The sequence below is a fragment of the Oncorhynchus kisutch genome, linkage group LG26 (genome assembly GCF_002021735.2).
Source record: "Oncorhynchus kisutch isolate 150728-3 linkage group LG26, Okis_V2, whole genome shotgun sequence".
Taxonomy (NCBI): Eukaryota; Metazoa; Chordata; class Actinopteri; order Salmoniformes; family Salmonidae; genus Oncorhynchus; species Oncorhynchus kisutch.
This window is the reverse complement of record NC_034199.2, coordinates 42,655,600-42,672,968: the sequence shown is the minus strand read 5'-3', so window position 1 is coordinate 42,672,968 and position 17,369 is coordinate 42,655,600. Positions and strand designations below refer to the sequence as shown.

The following is a 17,369-nucleotide window of genomic DNA, read 5'->3' as shown; positions in this document are numbered from 1 at the left end:
CTAAGGCACTTGTTTGCAGTTCCTACCGCTTCCACTGGATGTCACCAGTCTTTGGAAATTGGTTGAGGTTATTCCTTTGTGTAATGAAGAAGTACGGCCATCTTGAATTTGTGTCATTTGAAGTGTACCTTTTGAGAATGCCCCTGACTGGAAAAGTAGCGTGAGTTTGTTGTCTTCCTGTATTGAACACAGATTGTCCCGTCTACAATTTGATCGATTATTAACGTTTAAAAATACCTAAAGTTGTATTACAAAAGTAGTTAGAAATGTTTTGGCAAAGTTTACAGGTAACTTTTGAGACATTTTGTAGTGACGTTGCACAAATTGGAAGCTGTTTTTTTCTGGATCAAACGCACCAAATAAATGGACATTTTGGATATATATCGACGGAATTAATCAAACAAAAGGACCATTTGTGATATTTATGGAACATATTGGAGTGCCAACAAAACAAGCTCATCAAAGGTAAGGCATGATTTATATTTTATTTCTACGTTTTGTGTGGTGTCTGTAGGGTTGAAATATGCTACTCTCACTTTGTTTACTGTTGTGCTATCATCAGATAATAGGTTCTTATGCTTTCGCCGAAAAGCCTTTTTGAAATCTGACATGTTGGCTGGATTCACAACGAGTGTAGCTTTAATTTGGTATCTTACATGTGTGATTTGATGAAGGTTTGAATTGTATAGTATTTTATTTGAATTTGGCGCCCCGCATTTTCCCTGGCAACTGGCCAGGGGGGACATTTGCTTCCCGCCTCTCCCAGAGAGGTTAAGTAGTTTTGGGGGGTATCTGTACGTCACTATTTATATTTTGGACAACTTTTCCTTTTACTTCACTACATTCCTAAAGAAAATAATGTACTTTTTACTCTATACATTTTCCCTGACACCCACAATTACTTGTTAGATTTGTAATGCTTAGCAGGACAGGAAAATGTTCCAATTCATGCACTTATCAAGCGAACATCCCTGGTCATCCTTACTGCCTCTGATCTGGCGGACTCACAAAACACAAATTACTTAATTTGTAAATTATGTCTGAGCATTGGTGTGACCCTGGCTTTCCGTAATTAAAAATATATAATATAAAGAATTTTAAATGATTCATACTTTTAGAAAGATCAGATGGCAAGCTTGTGAAGATGGAGATTGACTACAGTTCAACTGTAGATACACGTCTACCGGAGTGTGCCAAAATGGCAAAAGAAGGTAGGCTGCAGGAGGCCGTTGAAAGCCTCTTGTCGCTGGAGATGCAAACAAGAACGGCTTCTGACATGGTGTCAACCTCCAGAATCCTGGTGGCTGTTGTGCAGATGTGCTATGAAGCGAAGGACATGGATGCCCTGAATGAAAACATCATGCTGCTCTCTAAAAGGAGGAGTCAGCTCAAAGGGGCTGTTGCTAAGATGGTGCAATAATGTTACAAGTATGTAGATACCGTGACCGACCTGACCGTTAAGCTGAGACTCATTGACACACTACGCACAGTGACCGCTGGAAAGATCTATGTGGAGATTGAGCGAGCCAGGCTGACAAAAACATTGGCAAACATCAAGGAGCAGCATGGCGAGGTCAAAGAGGCCGCAGCAATCCTCCAGGAGCTGCAGGTGGAGACATACGGCTCCATGGAGAAGAAAGAGAAGGTGGAGTTCATCTTGGAGCAAATGAGACTGTGCATCGCTGTCAAGGACTACATCCGCTCCCAGATCATCAGCAAGAAGATCAACACCAAGTTCTTTACAGAGGATGGCACCGAGGAGTCTAAGCTGAAGTATTACAATCTGATGATCCAAGTAGACCAGCACGAGGGATCCTACATGTCCATCTGCAAACACTACTGTGCCATCTATGATACCCCCTGCATTCTGGAGGATAGCTCCAAATGGCAACAGGCCCTGAAAAGTGTTGTTCTGTATGTGATACTGGCTCCCTACGACAACGAGCAGTCAGACCTGGTGCACAGAATCAACGAAGACAAGAAATTGGAAGAAATACCCAAATACAAGGACCTCCTGAAGCAGTTCACCACCATGGAGCTAATGCGTTGGGCCTCCCTGGTGGAGGATTATGGGGAGGAGCTGAGGGAGGGCTCCCCCGACAGCCCGGCCACCGACGTCTTCAACTGCTCAGAGGAGGGCGAGAAGAGGTGGAAGGACCTCAAGAATAGAGTGGTGGAGCACAAAATAAGAATTATGGCCAAATATTACACAAGAATCACAATGAAGAGGATGGCTGGCCTCCTGGACCTCTCCATTGACGAGTCTGAGGAGTTCCTCTCCAACCTGGTGGTGAACAAGACCATCTACGCCAAGGTGGACAGGCTAGCCGGCATCATCAACTTCCAGAGGACCCCAACGACCTGCTCAACGACTGGTCCCACAAACTGAACTCCCTCATGTCCCTGGTCAACAAAACCACACATCTCATCGCCAAAGAGGAGATGATACACAACCTGCAGTGATGAGGACCGAGTGCATTGTTTTCATAAAAAAATGAAATGTTCTTCTGAATATATATTGATGAATGAACCGTTATGCCAATGTCAACTACTCCAATTTTTGGAATAACAAATACCACACCCCTTTCTGTTTCTTACGGTCAGCAAAGTTGAAGCATTTACAATAAACAAGTCTTACGGCCATATGTTGTTACTATCTCTTGTCCCACTGATGTAATGCAAATTACATTGTTTAGAGTGGTCTCCCAATTTTATCTACTACAATCTGGGCATGTACTTTGTTCTAGAACCTAGACCACAGAGGGGCATACACTGTTAATGTTTTCTCTCCTGTTCCAACTCTCTTTTTCATGTAACCGTCATAAGGGATTTAGTGTTAGAGCATTTGCGTGCAACTTGCTGTATTAAAACATTTACTGTAAAAAAAAAAAGTTTACAAAGTTGAAGTTAGAAAAGAGACAGTAGCTTCTTCTTCTTTGGTATCATGGTGTTCGTACGTTTTGTTTGTGCATGCCGCCACCTACTGGTAGTGTGTGTTCGATCACGTTACATTTGTGATACAAAAATAAAAAGGAAGGGGGAAAAATAAGAAATTGCACCACCAACCAACCCTATATAACACTATTTCATCAAAAGAAAAAAATCTCAAAAACATCTTATAACTCTTCTGCGGTAAAATATCATACACCCATACTTCTCAGCTGCCACCTAGGTTCATTAAAAACCCACTACAGACTACACCATTCCACTACTTTGATCCTATCTGCTCCTGCACCATGCCAACGGCCGGGAGGACGGGATACCACCCGTTAACACACCCTGTAACTCTTCTAAACGAGACAGTAGGTAGATCATATTGAACATTTGAAATTCCTCTTTTTCTTTCAGGCAATTCTATTGCACACTATTGATGACGTCAATATTAAGCGACCACGGGCAGGCAAGAACCCCCCCCCCCCCCCCCCCCACACACACACACACACATACACACACATTGAAAACGTCAAGATTAAGCGACTACGGGCAACAACAAAAAACTCCCGACGCGTTATTGTCGCGCCTCGAAGGACTATCAAATAGAGCGATTTGGGAGACGATTTGTGGTTCTGGTGGAAAATAACCATGGTGGTACGGGTGCTCCAGTTGGTCCTCCCCTCGGGGATAGCCGTGTTCAAAATAGGGACAACTATTCGGACGGTAAGGTTGTAAAACGAATTGCCCAAATGCTCTCTCGCGGAACGAAGGGCATCAAGTTCACAAGCTTTGGTACAAGGACACCAGAACAGCAATCCTAATGCTAACAGATGTGTGGTTTGCGTCTGTCAACAACTATTCTACAATAATGTATTGTAAATAATTAACAGCTAGCTTCATTTAACTCAAAACAAGATGTCTAGCCTGCTAAATTAATTAGCTAATGTTTACTAGATGAGCTCAGAAGGTTGCCTGGTGGACCAGCCATTACTGGTGGATTTTAGTCAGGACAGGACAGAAGCATGACATTCAGATTGCTCATTCTATTGACACTGAGTACATTTCAATATTTGATTTGTGAACTACTGTTAATTGATAAACATATTCTGTATTTTAGGCTGGTATTCACACAAGCTCAGTAAGGAACCTGCGGTACGGTTGGTGGGCATATGCACTGGGCGAGAGGACAACTCCAAGGTTCAAGGAGAACAGCAAGATAATCTCCATTGATGGCAACCTGGCCTCAGGAAAGGGGGCGCTGGCCCAGAATCTGGCTGAAAAGCTGGGTAATGATCAGGCTGTTGTCAATGCAGTTATAAACTACTTGTTTATTAGGCTTTATAAGTTGGTAGGTTAGAAGTTGATAACGCCAATCATCTGCATTTTTATGACTCATTTAAAGCGCATGTCAATGTGGCGTAGTTATGGTATTCTCTGGTAGTACCAACATTTTTATTTTTTAAAATCCCTTTCCTACCTGCTGGGACAAAACAGAAGGGCACAATGACCCCCCAACCCCCATTGTAGATTGACAACATTAACACGTTGCCTGATGTCTGTAGGGATGCTGTACATGCCCGAGCCTGACACGCACTACTTGGACAAGATGACAGCGGAGAAGGCGCCTCTGCCAACCGCCTTTAATGGTAACTGCAGCCTGGAGAAGTTCTACGGAGACCCCAAGGCTGCTGACGGGAACTCCTACCGGCTGCAGGCATGGATGTACCTCATGAGGCTCCTGCAGTGGTCAGATGCCATGGAACACCTGCTCACCACAGGTATGGCTGGTTGGCTAAGGAATGCGCTCGCATATCACACAAAAAAATGACAGCAAGATTGTGTTAGGCTATTGGGGGAAAAACAACAGACATTTAGCTCTTGATGTGTTTCTGTAGTTAAATGAATGCCTAGTGCTATTCTAAATGTCTGTTTGCATTTAGATCTTAAACATGATTCTATTCATGTTCTTGTCATGAACTTTCTCTCGCTCCAGGCCAAGGTGTGGTCTTAGAGCGCTCCCCCTACAGTGACATGGTGTTTGTGGATGCCATGTTCAAACAGGGTTACATCAGAAAGCAGTGTAAGTACTGAAATCCCTATAACAAGGGTGGAACAGATCTGAATAGTCTTTTTGTATTGTTATGAATCGGATCAGGTTTAACACCAACTTGACAATGCCATGATATTGAAAGGTCATTATTGTTTTCAAAAAGTAAACGGGGTGAAGAAGCGTTTTTGCTCTATATGTCACCATAAATAACATGGGGGCATTTTACATTGCTGAGGTCGATGAATCTTGTATGTTCTGCAATGCAGGTGTTGACCACTACAATGAAATCAAAGGTATCAGCATCTGTGAGTTCCTTCCCCCCCACTTGGTCATCTATGTGGACATGCCAGCAGAAGAAGTGCAGAAGAAGCTGAAGGCATCAGGCAAGGTAGTGAGAAAAAAAAAATCTGCCATATTAACCTCTTCTTGACATATTGTCTGTCTGTGAAAGACCATCCGTTATGTAGAACCTGTGGAATGTGACTGTTTATTTAACCGATTTTGAGACCTGTCCAAAAAGTATTGTAAATTGTGTGAATGCCTGGCACTGCTACAAGTTTTTCATATATTGATTTACACTTCAGTCCAATCAGAGACCCACAACTTTGGAAAACTGATCTAAAGTATGAATCAAATCAGGCAAGTTGAAAATAGCCTAGGTTTTAAGCACTGATGACTTGTCGTTAACACTACTCTAAGACTCCATATGTAACTTGATTTGCACCAGATTCCTCCAACTCGTGATTATCTTTAAAGAGGGGATTATTGCTGGGGCCTCAATGCTAATAACTACCAGGCTTTGTGAGGCTCGACCGCCTGCCCGCCCGCCTGCCTGCCTGCCTGCCAAGTGTGAGAGGTGCTAAATAGGCAGCGCAGGCTGGAAAGCCACAACTCATTTCTGTAATTGTGACTGATTACCAGAGGCATTTGGCAAATTACAAATTCAAATTAAGAACATCATTCTCTGTTTGTGACAGGCTGAGCATAGTCTTTTTCTGTTTCTGAAATAGATCACAACCACTGTAGAGACTTTGAGACAAGTTTAAAATGCCTTTAGTTTAAAGCCCCAACAACATCACATGTTCAGGCTAGAGGTGCTATATGGGTGTATGGTGTACAGTAGTAGCCTGTTGGTGCTATATGGGTATATGGATTAGAGGTCGACCCATTATGATTTTTCAATACCGATTTATTGGAGGACCAAAGAAATGCTGATGCCGATTTTTATATATATTTATAATAATGACAATTGCAACAATACTGAATGAACAATGAACCTTTTTATTTTAACTTAATATAATACATACAATCTATTTAGTCTTAAATAAATAATGAAACATGTTCATGTTTGGTTTAAATAATGCAAAAACACAGTGTTGGAGAAGAAAGTAAAAGTGCAATATGTGCCATGTAAAAAGCCAATGTTTAAGTTCCTTGCTCAGAACATGAGAACATATGAAAGCTGGTGGTTCAATATTCCCAGTTCTTCAATATTCCCACTTTTACTTTGTAGTTATTATAGGAATTATGACATGTCGACCATTTCTCTCTCTACCATTTGTATTTCATTTACCTTTGACTATGGGATGTTCTTATAGGCACTTAGTTGATAGGCTTGAAGTCATTAACAGCGCTGTGCCTCAAGCATTGCTAAAAGCTGCTCGCAAACACAGTAAAGTGCTGTTTGAATGAATGCTTACGAGCCTGCTGTTGCCTACCACCGCTCAGACTGCTCTATCAAATCACAGACTTAATTATAATAAACAAACAGAAATACGAGCCTTTGGTCATTAATATGGTCAAATCCGGTAACTATCATTTCGAAAACAAAACGTTTATTCTTTCAGTGAAATATGGAACCATTACGTATTTTGGCGAACGGGTGGCAACCCTAAGTCTAAATATTGCTGTTACATTGCACAACCTTCAATGTTATCTCATAATTATGTACAATTCTGGCAAATTAATTACGGTCTTTGTTAGGAAGAAACACAGTTCGCAACAAGCCAGGCGGCACTAACTGTTGCATATACCCTGACTCTGCTCACACTGAACGCAAGAGAAGTGACAATTTCCCTAGTTAATATTGCCTGCTAACACGCATTTATTTGAACTAAATATGCAGGTAAAAAAATATATACTTCTGTGTATTGATTTTAAGAAAGGCATTGGTGTTTATGGTTCGGTACATTTGTGCAACGAATGTGCTTTTTTTGTGATGTGCTTTTGTTAACACATCACCCGTTTGGCGAAGTTGAAGTAGTCTGTGATTAGATGATAAATTAACAGGCACCGCATTGACTATATGCAACGCAGGACAAGCTAGTTAACCTATTAATATCATCAACCATGTGTAGTTAACTAGTGATTATGTGAAGATAAGTTTAAAGCTAGCTAGAAACGTACCTTGGCACCTTGCAGCCACAACGTCCTTTTTGACGCTGCACTCGTGTAACAGGTGGTCAGCCTGCCACGCAGTCTCCTCATGGAGTAACAGGTGGTCAGCCTGCCACGCAGTCTCCTCATGGAGTAACAGGTGGTCAGCCTGCCACGCAGTCTCCTCATGGAGTAACAGGTGGTCAGCCTGCCACGCAGTCTCCTCATGGAGTAACAGGTGGTCAGCCTGCCACGCAGTCTCCTCATGGAGTAACAGGTGGTCAGCCTGCCACGCAGTCTCCTCATGGAGTGCAATGTAATCGGCGTCCAAAAAGGCAGATTACCGATTTTGTTATGAAATCGGCCCTAATTAATCGACCATGCCGATTTAATCGGTTGACCCTAGTTCAGCCATCAGTTTTAAAGCTGTTAAAAAAAGCACATGTATGCTGTGTATGAACTTATGCTATTCAATGTTTCGGATGCGTGTTAAATAACCTAATGTCTTGTTCAGGCTATATGCCCAAAAGCTGCACTGTGTTTTAGGGTTTAAGCTTAATAGTGGTCAATACAGGAATTAAATCAAACTGAAGCCTGGATAAGAATACAAGGGTTGTCCTTGGCATAGATCTGTATCCGTTCCCACTGAACCATGTGATAGCGTGTGCCAAGAGTATTCTCAAGTTAGGCCTCATTACCTTTCTGCTCTACAAATCAGATCATTGAAGGTGAGAATGTTTCAACAGCCGTTCCAAACCGTTCTTCTGCTTGTTGACCACTTTGGGTGTTCCACGTGTTAACTTCAATCCATTTAAGGCACTTACACTAAGCCAGTGAATTGTGTTGAATGTGGTGTAGTTATTTAAACTTTTCAAATAGCCTATTTACTAATGTGTGTTCCTGTCTTTTATTCATCTATCCTGTCTTACCCTCAGGATGTGCCCCTACCCTATCTGAAGAGCATTGAGGACGCGTACAAGAAGATCTACCTTCCCAAAATAAGGTTGGTGGACTACAAAGCTGTCTATTGAAGGGAATACTATGCTCGATACCTCTGCGATGACCCCATGGATGGCTCATCATGCTGTTTAACGTTTAACCTTTTTTTGAGATCGTTTTTCTGTATTTCAGTGAGAATGCAGAATTGCTTGCTTATGATGCAACGCAGGCACAAGACATCGAGAGGGTAAGAAAATACAATGTGTGACTAGCGGCCAGGGATCGCCATCTTTCCCTTGTCAAGATGACTTGATGTGTATCTATACTGAACAGAAATATCTGAATGCAACAATTTCAACGAATTTACTGAGTTACAGCTCATATAAGGAAATCGGGCAATTTAAATAAATTCATTAGGCCCTAATCTATGGATTTCACATTACTGGGCAGGGACGCAGCCATGGGTGGACCTGAAAAGGTATATAGTCCCACCCACTGGGGAGCCAGGCCTCACCAATCAGAATTAGTTTTTCCCCCCACAAAAGGGATTTATTACAGACCTAGATGCTCCTCACTTTCATCAGCTGTCGGGGTGGCTGGTCTCAGACAATCCCGAGGGTGAAAAAGCCGGATGTGGAGGTCCTGGGCTGGCGTGGTTACACGTGGTCTACTGTTGAGGGCAGTTGGATGTACTGCCAAATTCTATAAAACGACATTGGAGGCAGCTTATGGTAGAGATATGAACATTCAATTCTCTGGCAACAGCTCTGGTGGACATTCCTGCAGTCAGCATGCCAATTGCACGCTCCCTCAAAACTTGAGCCATCTGTGGCATTGTGTTATGTGACAAAACTGCACATTTTAGTGGCCTTTTATTGTTCCCCGCGTAATGATCATGCCGTGTAACGCCATGCCGTGTAATGATCATCATATCGATCCCGTTAGCGGGATCTAAGCCATAAGATTAATCAGCTCCTTAATATGCCATACCTGTCAGGTGGATGGATTATCTTGGCAAAGGCTAAATGCTCACTAACGGGGATGTAAAACAAATTTGTGCACAACATTTTAGAGAAATAAGCTTTTTGTGTGTATGGAACATTTCTGGGATCTCTTATTTCAGCTCATGAAACATGGAACCAACACTTTACATGTTGCTTTTATATTTTAGTTCAGTAATAGATACATGGGCTCTGATGAGATACAGATACGTTTTAGTTTGAAACGATTTGGTTTGATTTTAGAGGAATAAATCGATACGATTCGATGCACTAACATTTGTTGCATTGACACATTCATTTTTCCATTCTGAGTTCAAATCTGCTTCTGATTGAGCTCATGAGCTGGGGCTTCTCTGAGCTAGATCTGTGTATGGTGTGTGTGTAGTCACCTGAGCCATAAGGGACACTGGGCATCTAACACTATCAGTTAGGAGGGCGACAATGATTTGCTTTTTGTCCTCCACTACTTTTGCTCTGAAATCACCATCATGCAGGACAGGCACGCAGATGCAAGCAATTAGTTCCTGATTTAGTGACGTCATTCCTTACAAAGCTGTCCCACAGCTTCTCCACAATATTGCATCGGCACCGAAGTATGGCAATAATATCGTATCGTTGAGGTCCCTGGCAATTCCCAGCCTTATTACATTGGTTGCCACTCAAAAAATTAAAGCCTAATATTGCACAAGCCATTTTGCCTACATTTGAATGCTGAAGGTGACCTGCAGATGTGCCAGATCAGGAATAGGCTTACCTCTCATTGGTCAGTGCACACGAAGCTGCGTGCAGATTGACTATGATACAAATATTGCCTGGGGTTGTTCGGCATGGAAAATTACTTGTAGATCAATGGCTGCCAAAATAATTACATGCTTAGTTTAACACTGAAGGAGAGGACACCGTTGTCACAAAATATGAGGAAATTTCCGAAGGTAGAGAGAAGGTAATTTGAGCATTTAAAAATATTTTTTGCGATGCATAACATTTGAATCGATTTTTCTGAACAATGCATGCTATATTTGGATCGGTTTGGGTTTACACAGACTGATGCACTCATATCTTAAACCTATAAAATGGGACCGATATGAATCACTGCATCCCTATTGGAGACGTGAGAACACAAACATACTATTGATGTTATTTTATAGGCCTATCCAATCCCTCACAAAATCCTATTGTCAAAATAGACTTACATTATCTTTGTTTATCTCATCTACAGATTTCAGAAGACATTGAGGACTTGAAGTTCGAGAAAGGACCTTGGGTAGAACAGGATGACGTCACATTACACTACATGAGAATGTTGTAAGTAGATCCACTTCATTTGTTCCCTAGATGTGTAGCCCTGAAACTAAGTGTTGTCGCTACATTCCTGTCACATTTAATACATGGCCTTCTCATCAGCCTGCTGTTTTTCTGCCTCTCTCTCCCCAGGGTGGAAGACAAGATGAGGGTGGCAGACCTGACCCTTGTACCCAACTTCCTCCCTGAGGTCACCATCGGCGCTCACGAGTATGACGCAGGCTACTATGCCTTCAAATCGGTAAGGGAGAAAAGCACTCTACTTATGTTATGATATACGATGACCTGATATAACCAGACCACTTCTCTCTTAAATTTTTTTTTAACCTTTATTTAATTCAGCTAGTCCGTTAAGAACACATCCTTTATTAATAATGAGGTCCTACCTGGGAACAGTGGGTTAACTGCCTTGTTCAGGGGCAGAACGACAGAATTTTACGGGGATTCGATCCAGCAACATTTTGGTTACTGACCCAACGCTCTAACCACTAGGCTACCTTCCGCCCCTCTTATGACGTTGTGGTGCTAGATCACCTGGTATATCTACACTATGAGAGAAGTGGAGAATAATGAGATTGGACCTTAACCGTGCTGGATAATGAGGTTTGGGCCTTAACCGTGCTGGAGAATGAGGTTTGGGCCTTAACCGTGCTGGAGAATGAGGTTTGGGCCTTAACCGTGCTGGAGAATGAGGTTTGGGCCTTAACCGTGCTGGAGAATGAGGTTTGGGCCTTAACCGTGCTGGAGAATGAGGTTTGGGCCTTAACCGTGCTGGAGAATGAGGTTTGGGCCTTAACCGTGCTGGAGAATGAGGTTTGGGCCTTAACCGTGCTGGAGAATGAGGTTTGGGCCTTAACCGTGCTGGAGAATGAGGTTTGGGCCTTAACCGTGCTGGAGAATGAGGTTTGGGCCTTAACCGTGCTGGAGAATGAGGTTTGGGCCTTAACACTACTCCTTTTCACCCTTTTTATTCAAGTTTTTTTTTGTGTAGTATTTTCCTTCTCCCTCTCTTCTGGCTTGTGTCCGTCCACAATGTTTTTTCCTCCATTTTTCCTCCATCACAAACTGAAATGTATAGAATGATAGAGATGCCAGATGTGGAATATTCTCATGTCTCTAATAGTCATTGGTATCATTGTTGCAGGAAAACATTCTGTTCTGACCTTTTAAAGTTTTATTGACTGGAGATGAGTTGTCTGGCTGCTGCTGTAAAGTGGGGGTATATTATGTGCTACAGGGTCTTTTGGGCTGACGTTTTGTATGGTGAGCATTATCATACTAGAACAAGTGGGAGGATATAAGCATGGGGTAATATGAACTATGGCGAGCTTAGGTTGTCTATATTTTCTCCTCCGTACTTTTATGTTGACAAAGTTCACTTCTGCTAAAGTGCAGGGTAGGATTCTGCAATAGAGCATGTACTGTGTTTGACAAAACTAGGAATCGATAGGGGCTTGTCTGGGGATTCATTTAGGTTTCGGCAGGTATAAAACGTGAGTTGAACTGCAGATGCCAAGAACCCAAAGTAAACAAAATAAAACTTGAATGCCTCTCCAATATTGATATTTGCAATCAAACACAACTTCAACAATCTTCAATTGTATTTGAAGCTGTAAATAAATGTCTTTATTTTTTAGCTTCTTTGGCTGTCTGATAACAGTACTGGATAAGAGAAGCCGTGTTGGACTCTGTTAACAATAGACTCTCTTTAAAAAAAATATATTATTATTATTTTTTACTCATACTCACAAGACTAATGGTGTAGCGTGGCCCGGGTGACAGAGAGCGCCGTGGCTGTATCACATTAGCAGTGACTAATGCAGTAGCTTATCACATTAGCAGTGACTAATGCAGTAGCTTATCACATTAGCAGTGACTAATGCAGTAGCTTATCACATTAGCAGTGACTAATGCAGTAACTTATCACATTAGCAGTGACTAATGCAGTAACTTATCACATTAGCAGTGACTAATGCAGTAACTTATCACATTAGCAGTAACTCCTACCGTGCTGTTTTCCAAGTCTCTGGGGTGATGGATTGCAATGTCGCCCCCAGTGACACAACACTTTGCTTTACCATTAGTCTTTACTATCATCCCATGTCCAAGGGATAGGTGAGTCTTGAGTGGCTAGTTCTTCAATGCTTAAGGGAATAAGTAGGCCCGGCTCCTTAAATCATAGAACTCTTAAACATGCCCAAGTGTCCTGTGGAATCTCACTTGTCTCTTCTTACCCAAACAATTCCCACAACTGATTTTGGACTTATGATTATTGAAACCCCTTGCTTTGGCTTAGTTTTAATGATTTGTTTTGTAAAGTGTATGCTATGACTTTCCCCCTTCTTCAGAGGGTTTCAGAACATGTCAACTATTACCCAATTGATTTATTTCCATGCTCAGTATTAAAGGGATAGTTTGGGATTTTGGCAATGAGGCCCTTTATCTACTTTCCCAGAGTCAGATGAACTCATGGACAGCATTGTTATGTATTTGCCTGTGGTTTGAAGGACATTGCTAACTAGCGTTAGCTAATGCTAGTTAGCTGGGGAAGTGGATAAAGGGCCTCATTGTCAAAATCCTGAAGTATCCCTTTTAAGTTGTTTAATTTTAGCCAACCTGTCTGTTTCTAACTTACATTTTCTTGCGATATTTTTTGCCAACTATTCCAGGTAATACAGCCCAGATGTGTTAGGATGCCTAATAGGCTATTTCCCCTGTCACTTCTCTCCATATAATTCAATTCACAAATGTTTCTTTTCTCTCCAAAAGCTCCTGGGAAAGAAGTATGCTGAAGGTTATAACGCAGATATCGGAGATAAGAACATCTGGCTGAAGTGATTGCGTGGACCTGACTTTCTCTGGAGCTGATTGGTGTAGATGAATGTTTCCTTCTTCATTCCCTCCCTCACGCACCTGCTCACTCCTCCCTATGGGCAGAGAAGTCTAAATATGGGGTCATCCATTTCATCCGATCAGCAACGTTCTCTTCTGTCTATGTATCAATGAGAAATTGTACGCAATTAAAAACTTTTTTTTTTAAATCTAAACTTTTTTAAATGGCAATGTTCCTTCATGTTTAAAATATGCATCTAGCTTTTTCAAGAACGATAATAGCAATTAGGATGAAAGAGAGGATGAGCTGAAATATCTCAAGTCATATTACTGAATTTTATTCAGGAAACTTTCAAGTTTGCTGTCCCAGTTTAAGCGACTTGCATCATTATAATGTGTCCTTTTAGTCTTTTCTTTAGCAGATGCTTCAGTGACTGACTCAGTGCCAATTGAGGTGTTACAACCCCATAGGGGCTCTGGAAGCAGGTAGCCAATTCGGCAGGACTTCACAGTGTGCCTGTTGTACCAAACGTGTCTGTTGTAATGAAGTGGCTCACAAACCAATTGGCTTCCAGCTGTTCTATAGTTGCATATCAGACACAATGCATTTATAAATAACGTGTATAAAATGTGCCTCGGCAGTTATGATCTATGCATTAAGGACAACATATACTTTTGCTTGCATTTCATGAATGGGAAGGATTGTGTTTCATTCAGATGACGGTTCAGGTGCTTCTCATTTCAGTCTCGTGGTATTGTTAGGTTCTTAGAGTAAAAACTGCCTTGTTCAGGGGCAGAACGACAGAATTTTACGGGGATTCGATCCAGCAACATTTTGGTTACTGACCCAACGCTCTAACCACTAGGCTACCTTCCGCCCTTCTTATGACGTTGTGGTGCTAGATCACCTGGTATATCTACACTATGAGAGAAGTGGAGAATAATGAGATTGGACCTTATGCGTGCTGGATAATGAGGTTTGGGCCTTAACCGTGCTGGATCATGAGGTTTGGGCCTTAACCGTGCTGGATCATGAGGTTTGGGCCTTAACCGTGCTGGATCATGAGGTTTGGGCCTTAACCGTGCTGGAGAATGAGGTTTGGGCCTTAACCGTGCTGGATCATGAGGTTTGGGCCTTAACCGTGCTGGATCATGAGGTTTGGTCCTTAACCGTGCTGGATCATGAGGTTTGGGCCTTAACCGTGCTGGAGAATGAGGTTTGGGCCTTAACCGTGCTGGAGAATGAGGTAAAAGTAAAGTAAAGCTCAAACCAAGTTTATTCACACACTGGGTTATACAGCTGCATATGACAAAGACATGGTTCCACCAGCACAAATATATATATATATATATATACCCCAATTTTGGGGAAGTATCCTCCTTTCCTCTAAACATGACATCTTTATTGCTAGGCAGAACTTTAGTGATATCTGTTCTTCCTCACTTTATCTGACCTGACCCAAATTCCTCACTTCTCCCAATAGGATCCCTTATGTCTACCGATAACATATTCTGACAATGTAAATGTTCCACATTCCCCTCTCTCCCTCAGTGACATGAATAGGGATACTTCATATTTTCAAGTGTAGAACTCGGAACCCATCAGTGTGGATCAGATAAAGGGATTATCCAGAGGGCTTGACATGGTCAAATTGACTCAGCCAAAAACATATCTAAATTCAGATTTATTATTGAACCAGAACATCAATTGTTATTTCTGGTTGTTTATCAAAGTTAGCTGGCTAAATAATTGATCCTGAGATATAGTATACCCCTCTGTTGTTCAGGTAAAAAAAACCAAGAACAATTCCTCTCTCTTTTCACAGATTGACTTTAAGAGCCTGATTGCTATTAATTTACCACCAGCTGACTCTTCAGCATTTACTCCCCCCTAGCTCTCTCTCGCGCACACACACACACCCCCAGCAGCATTTACACACCTACACCACTGTAGCTCAGTGCAGACAGACGACAGGGGGCTGTTACTCTCTGACAGAGAGGAGCAGAGCCGTAGGCTGGGGCAATTCGACGCTGTCCTCTACCAAAGTGTTAATTGAAAAGACGATATTAAGAAGGTTAAAGGAGCCCTTGTTGACCTCTCCTTAAAAGTGTCACTGTGATCTGTTAGTGAAGCTCTGCTGATCTTTCCTGTGCAAATGGTTCTAGCAGGTGAAACCTTTCAATGAACAAATGCCTCCCTCCCCTGAGTCCATTTTCACATGGGCCACTTTGAATTCAATCGACAGTAGGCTAGTGATTTTCACAGCTCATGAGAGAAGCAAGAGTTTGGTAATTGCCATTATAAAATGAGTCTCATGACTTGTTATAGGATGTCACGGTCACAGTTGAAATCCGTTTTACAGAACTCTCTTATGGTGGCTCAGACGGATCATTTTACAAAGCTAGACACCAACCATGTGGCAAGAATTGGAAAACATTCAAAAGGGCAACTGGAGGACGAAGAGTAAGCTGCATCATGATGATAAAAAATAAGTTAAACTTCTAGAAGGTTATGGCCTACTTCTTCAGTACATTTTTATCTGGGGCCATAAACCATTCAGCTGAAAATATATTTAATTAAGTCCAACTCTGAAAACTGAGCAGCACAGTTCATGTGGTAGTTCAGTTTGATCGTTTCGCCATATGATGCCATCTTCGGCCAGTCTGGACTCTGGAGTCAGTATTTGGTCCCACTGGCTCGGTTGTCTAAGCCTGAACACACTGACCAAATCTGTAGAAATCGCTCTGTCTCTGCGAGAGAAGCAGTGAAAATGTCTCTTTATTTTGTCAGCTGGAGGAGCTAGCGTCTCGTAGTAACTCATCAACTCCTGATTGCCAGTACTGATACAGTACTGTGAGACAAGGGGAAGTTTCCAATTACGCACATCCTGCTGATAGATCCCAACGGCATTCTTGGGTCTTGGACTTCATATGATACTTTCTCCCAATTGAATTAGTGTAATCGACAGTTTGAATCAAAGAAACCAACGTTTCTTGGTCCAATGCTAAAATGCTCTCTGGTTTCGATGGTTTCTATTTCAATGTTTTCTTATGTCAGTAATTTCTTTGGATTTGTGAAACATGGAACTGCATTTTTCAAGTTTTTCTTGTCTTTTCAATTTCTTTGTCAGTTGACTGCGAGGGAGATTTAGGATTATGAAGCACAAACCAGAGTAGGTGCTGTGGCCTCAGTCGAGTTGGTTTGCAGTTGCACTGTAGGAGAGGAGGCTCAGTTTCAAAAGGGGGCACTGTTGTGCCACTGCAACAGTACATTTTCTGTCTTTGATATGCATACTGTGGTGTGTCGTTTTTAGTCTCCGTGCTTTTGTCCTGGGTGCAGTTGATGTCAAGAAGCTTCTATTATGACATCAGCATTTTAAGAATATACATTTTTAATGTCCTCAGAGGGACTTATCCAGCAGTTGTTGTTGGAGGTTCTTCAGTCTTTGATTTGAGAGAATATTCAGGATGCTAATATATAATATAAATACTAATATGCCTGCTGCCAGTAAAATAGGCTATAATAGCAGAGGTATATGATATTATCAGAAACTATACATTGTAATCAATGTAATAAACAATGCAATTAATTGAAAAGTAATACAACATTGATTTAATTAACATCTGTCCAGAGCACTTAAATGAACAATATTTTCCATGATCATCCATCAATGCTTTTTAAAAAACAAAATCATGCCAATAAATCAATATTGCTCACGTGTTGTAGTTTAAGGATAAATACTACTTTCTTGGGATCCACCAACGTGATTCTTCTGAATGGACTAAAATGTGTTAGTTGTGTAAGTCAGAATGAGTCACTCATAATGATTGGACAAGCTTTACATCTCAGCTGATATCAAATATTCCAAATTTGTGCTCCCCCTCATTTAAAACAACAGTCACATTGACAGTCTACGTCAACCTCAAGGAAGTTT

General features: G+C 41.7%; 1 protein-coding gene and 1 pseudogene across 1 annotated transcript; both read left to right on the top strand.

Annotated features, from left to right (window-relative positions):
- The first annotated feature begins 1,121 nt into the window (after positions 1–1,121).
- Positions 1,122–2,463, top strand: LOC109870952 (26S proteasome non-ATPase regulatory subunit 12 pseudogene; annotated as a pseudogene).
- Positions 2,464–3,401: 938 nt separating this feature from the next.
- Positions 3,402–13,659, top strand: LOC109870963 (NADH dehydrogenase [ubiquinone] 1 alpha subcomplex subunit 10, mitochondrial-like). Its single transcript, XM_020461686.2, has 10 exons — positions 3,402–3,657; positions 4,052–4,220; positions 4,497–4,712; positions 4,928–5,014; positions 5,251–5,372; positions 8,296–8,363; positions 8,492–8,546; positions 10,520–10,605; positions 10,735–10,843; positions 13,372–13,659. Exons 1-10 carry the CDS (start codon positions 3,583–3,585, stop codon positions 13,438–13,440), a joined length of 1,056 nt encoding a protein of 351 aa, XP_020317275.1. The 5' UTR covers positions 3,402–3,582; the 3' UTR covers positions 13,441–13,659.
- The last annotated feature ends 3,710 nt before the right edge of the window (positions 13,660–17,369 follow it).